The 5,640-nt window shown below is 46.9% G+C and overlaps 1 protein-coding gene across 1 annotated transcript; it reads left to right on the top strand.

Annotated features, from left to right (window-relative positions):
• Positions 1-485: 485 nt before the first annotated feature.
• On the top strand, positions 486-1,526 carry MOS (MOS proto-oncogene, serine/threonine kinase). Its single transcript, XM_057734083.1, has one exon. It carries the CDS (start codon positions 486-488, stop codon positions 1,524-1,526), a length of 1,041 nt encoding a protein of 346 aa, XP_057590066.1.
• The last annotated feature ends 4,114 nt before the right edge of the window (positions 1,527-5,640 follow it).

Consider the following 5,640-nt stretch of genomic DNA (forward strand, 5'->3'; position numbering starts at 1 on the left):
AGCTGGAGAATAAACTGACAATCATTATGGCCTGCAAAGTGTGAAAACATTTCACTGCACGGTTGTGGTCTCCTTAGTCTGAGGACTGATGATGCTCAGCGGGTGAGACCTGGAGGGGAAAAGCCTGCTTTATAATAATTAACAAAACGGTGTAAAAGAGGGGCGAGTCCTGGGGCCGCTCAGGACTCTCTATCCGGTGAACCCTTCTGCGGGGCTTGTTTTTATAAGAATTCACTTTAAGTGTGGAAGGGAAATGCTTTCATCTGAATGAGATTGTCATGCTTCCTTCAGATTGCTTCCCCCTCTGATAAAAACCCTCGCTGAGTAACAGCACAGATGGGGCTCATTTGGGGAAGATGAAGGCAGGGGAGACAAACGCCGGGGTGGAGCGAAGGGGAGGTAGCCATTGATGCCTGCAGGCCCGCGGGGTCTCCTCTGTCCCGCCCGCTCACCTGAGCCCTGGCGGGGTCCACGCGGCAGGAGAGATGCCTTCGCCTCTCCCGTGGCGCCCTCACCTGCTGGGCGACCTGTCCCCATCGTGGGACTCGCGGCCCTGCAGCAGCCCCTGCGAGCTCCCGGGGCCGGCAGGGAGGCTTTTCCCTGGGGCCACCCCGCCCCGGGCCCCGCGCCTTCCGCGCCGGCTGGCCTGGTGCTCCATCGACTGGGAGCAGGTGCGCCTGCTGCGGAGGCTGGGAGCCGGGGGCTTCGGCTCCGTGTACAAGGCCACCTACCACGGCGTGCCCGTGGCCATCAAGCAGGTGAGCAAGTGCACCAAGAACCCGCTGGCCTCCCGGCGCAGCTTCTGGGCCGAGCTCAACATCGCCCGGCTCCGCCACGCCAACATCGTGCGCGTGGTGGCGGCCAGCGCGCGGGCGCCCCCCGGCTTCGACAGCCTGGGGACCATCATCATGGAGTTCGGGGGCGACGTCACCCTGCACCAGGTCATCTATGGCGCCGCCGGCTGCCCCGAGGACCACGAGCCTCCCTGCGGCGCCGGGGAGCGGCTGGATTTGGAAAAGTGTCTCAAGTACTCCCTGGAGGTGGTCAGCGGCCTGCATTTCCTGCACTCACAGGGCATCGTGCACTTGGACCTCAAGCCGGCGAACATTCTGATCAGCGAGCAGGACGTCTGCAAAATCGGTGACTTTGGTTGCTCCGCGAGGCTGGAAGACGTGCTGTGCTTGCGGACCCCTCACCACCTGGGCGGCACCTACACCCACCGGGCCCCGGAGCTCCTGAAAGGTGAGCCCGTCACGCCCAGGGCGGACATCTATGCCTTCGCCATCACGCTCTGGCAGATGACCACGCGGGAGGCGCCCTACTCCGGGGAGCCTCAGCACGTGCTCTACGCCGTGGTGGCCTACGACCTCCGGCCCGCCCTCTCGGCGGCTGTCTTCACCGCCTCCGCCCCGGGCAGGAAGCTGGAGAGCCTCATCCGTTGCTGCTGGAGGGCCCGGGCTTCGCAGCGGCCAAGTGCAGAACTCCTCCTGGTGGACCTTCGCGCTTTCAAAGCTGAGCTGGGCTGACTCTCAACCTGTATCCAGAGGAGACTTTGTCTTTGTTTCTGTTCATTTTTAACGAAGTGAAGATGTAGGAAAAAAAACATATAGGTAGGATGGATTTTTAGAAAATAAAGTTCCTAAAAACTCCTCTGGTCTCAAATGATTTTTCTGAGACCAATAGAGCTACAAGCCTAGCAGTGGTGGTGGTACTTAGGACCTAACCGTATCCCTTTACAGAGTTCTACCTTTTGCTTTCACAGCTACTGTGCTTCCTTTAACAGTTCCACAGTAGTGCCAAATTGTTATGGATAAAACCAACTTGTCCAAAACAGAACTGAATTGGAAAATGCCAAAATTTTCTATAAATTCAAGTAATAGTCTCCATATTGACCACCTAAATTTAACTATTAATAGTTAACTTGCTCCCATACCAAATAAGTAAAAACTTTTTTTAAAAAGATTAATTTTTCCCACCTCCTCCCCCCCCCCCAAACCACCTGTTTGTAATGACCTTCACACATACAACACAAATTGAGATAAAAATTTTGTTTTGGCTGCTTGCGGTCTTCGTTGCTGTGCTTGGGCTCTTCTCTAGCTGTGGCGAGTGGGGGCTGCTCTTCGCTGTGGTGCTCGGGTTTCTCACTGAGGTGGCTTCTCTTGTTGTGGAGGCTCAGGCTCTAGGTGAGAGGGCTTCAGCTGTTGTGGCACACGGGCCCAATAGTTGTGGCTCATGGGCTCTAAGCGCAGGCTCAGTAGTTGTGGCACACGGGCTCAGCTGCTCTGCAGCATGTGGGATCTTCCCGGACCAGGGCTCAAACCTGTGTCCCCTGCATTGGCAGGCGGATTCTTAACTGCTGTGCCACCAGGGAAGCCCCTAAATTTATTTTTAAAGGAATAATATTTTAAACAATTTCTTGTGATATTTTGAAATTGTACATGCCACGAGTAGAACAATTTTGCTTAAATACTTCTAAACTGGGTCCCTTTTCCTATCATTGGGACTCAAAAGTGGATGACACAGCAAAGAAAGGTTATGTGATGTGAGAAGAAATAACCATGAGGAGTAGTAGAATTTAACATTGGGATGGAGAAGAGCAGACAAGGAGAATCAGACTGCCCATCCTAGACATCAAGGCCATGGCTGCTGGTATATGGATTTAAAAGAATGAGGGGACTGGACCTTAATATTTAGGACAAAGTTGACTTTCATTTAGCAACAGCACTTTCAGCAAGGACTGATGTAGAAGCTGTGCTCAGGCTGTTAAGGTAGAAGGGAGAAGCAGAAACCTTTAAAAGGAGTAAGGTGCACAGAAATGTTCTGAGATTGTTGGTTTGATTTAGTTTACTTTTAGGATAAAGGAAGTAAGTTCATCTATGAAAGAAGCAAGAGGAGACAAAGGTAACTGAGGAAGTTTAAGAACTTGTAGAAGAAATGAAAAGTAATGCCCAGGGAAAGGGACTGTAGCCTTGGAGAGAAAGAGCATCTCTTCCTGGATGTGAGCAAAGGAGGGTGGGACAACTGCTGTCACAGATAAGATTTTAAGCTGGAAGAAGAGGGACTGGGGAAGTTCTCATCTGTGGACTTCTGTTTTTTGCTGTTAAGACTGATTGAGGGTAGGGGGCCTACAGAGTGAGGTCATGGTTTAGAACTGTTTTTGAGAGAAGCCAAAGGTTGCTGTCCACAACTATGTATAATACTGGTACAGTGCTGCCGGCTCTGTCCAAGAAGCTGGGGATAAACCAGCCGTAGACCAACACCAGCAAATGCTTCCCTTGTGTATTGTAGCAACAGGAGTTCATGTTGGCAGGCTTAAAATACAACGGATCAAAAAAAAAAATCACAGTGGGTCAGCTTGTTCTACCAGGTGTGTTGAAAGGAGATTCTAACTATGCTGAATACCTCATTCCAGACTGACAGCTCTAGAAGGATCTCTATTAAAAGTATTAAAGGCCAGAATTCACATCCCTGAATGAACATGGCCAAAGCTTAGATTCAAATATCTTCCCTTCTCCTGGGAACCATAGAGAATGACAAAGAGAAAAGGGGCAAGGGACCTTGTAAACCCCATAGTCAGTGACCCTAGGAGATGTGGAAAATGTACAGACTCCAGATGTCAGTAGTGATGCCTAATGGCTGGACAGAGCCTGTAGGGAAAGAATGCAGGAGCTGTGGGGGTAGCTCAGGGAAGGACCGAGGGACCTATCAGGGGCAGATCCCAGAAAGACGTGGCAAAATAGATGCTCTGAAGAGCAGGTGGCCACATGGAATGCAAAAGCTGGGGATGAAACTCCTGAGATCAAATAGAGCAGAGGTTACAAGAGCTGGGAGAGAAAGAAAGAATTGAGAGTGTTGAGGAGGGTCTAGCCACGGCAGAACTCAGAAAGACGCAGCAAAATCAGAGGGTCACCAGTTGTGGGGTCACGAAACAGACAACAGGCGCGGAAGCCACCGGAGCCCGGTTTGCCTGGAGGGAAAAAAAGATGTGGCTGCCTGGAGAAACCCACAGAAAGAAAACTGACAAAGTCAATAGGATACATGTGATTGTTACATAGACATTAAGACTGTACAAAAATAAATATAGCTTCTTTTCAAGCACCTGTCAAAAACTGACCTGTACCCTGAAGAACATGTCAAATTCTGAAACCTAAAAATAGTAGACACAAATAAAATTAAAATTTTAACATAAGAAAAGAAGAAGCTCCTTTCTCTGAAGAGCTCTTAAGTAACTGTGTGTCAAAATGAAATGCTAATCAGAATTGCAGGCACTGTCCAGAGAGACAATAATGGAAACACTGACACTGGATCCATGAGAAAACAGAGTCAAAGTGAATCTCAAGTAAAACCGGAAAAGGAAGAATAAAAACAAATTAAGCATGTGAGTCAAAGTTAGGAACAGAAAAAGTTCCAATTTTATGCGCACACACACACACACACACACACACACACACACACATATATAATATTGATACATATGTCTAATTGGAAACCAGACAAGCTGACTCTAAAATTTATATGGAAAATAAAGAAACAAAAAGAGCCAGAGAAATTCAGAAAGAGGTGAGCAATAACGAAGCATGACTCAGATATTAACATGGAGTACACACACGCAGTATAAAGACTAAGTGATGAAAATACTCTGGTATGAAGTATGAACACACAGCCCATTGAAACAGAAGAGAATGTTCAGAAAAAGACTCAAACACATTTGGGAATTGGTATATAATAAAGACAGTATCTTAAATCAGTGGAGAAAAGATGAACTTTTCAATGACATTGTGTTGGGACACCTGCGTGGCCAACTGGAGCCAGAATTAGATCTCACAACATACACCAGGGTAAGTTCCCAATAGGTCAAAGACTTAAGTGTAAAAATGAAGTCATGAGAAGTACCAGAAGAAAAGCAGAAATTTCCTTTTAACATTAGAGTGGGAAAGTCTTTCCAAAGTCATAAAAGAAACAATTGATATTCTCAACTACAGAAAGAGGGAACATACCTGCATGGAGAAAAATTAACAGTATGAATAAGGTCAAAGGAGAAATAACAAACTGGGGGAAAGTATTTGTACTTCAAATCATAGCAAAGAGCAAATCTCCCTAATACACGAAGAGCTCTTAGCATTTGAGAAGGAAAAGACAAAGGACGAACGGTCAGTTCACAGAAATAGAAACATGAATACTCCTTAAATAGATTGAGAATTACTAATTAGAGATACTCTGAGATACTATTTTCCATTATGGAAAATGAAAACAGGTCACCAAAATCTAAAAATTTGGCAGATATCATTGGTTAGATATGGGGAATGAGGTCCTCTCAGATGTTGCTAATGGAAGTACAAGTTGCTATAAACTTTATGGAAACTAATTCGATTACATCTATTAAAATTACAAAGTCACTTATCCTGTGGTCCAGCAATCCTACTTCTGGAGATGTATCCTGGTGATATACTCACGGTTACACGCACACGCTCATTCACTGCAGCATTTTTGCAGCAGCAAGTCAAGTACCCATCAATAAGAACTGGTTAGATGACAAGACGTCCACATAAAACACAATCCACATGAACACAGAGCATAAATAAGCCTTTTACTGTCACCGAAAAAGCTGTAAAATGTATTTTTAAAATTAAAAGCAAGGTG

Source organism: Hippopotamus amphibius, chromosome 5 (assembly GCF_030028045.1).
Source record: "Hippopotamus amphibius kiboko isolate mHipAmp2 chromosome 5, mHipAmp2.hap2, whole genome shotgun sequence".
NCBI lineage: Eukaryota > Metazoa > Chordata > Mammalia > Artiodactyla > Hippopotamidae > Hippopotamus > Hippopotamus amphibius.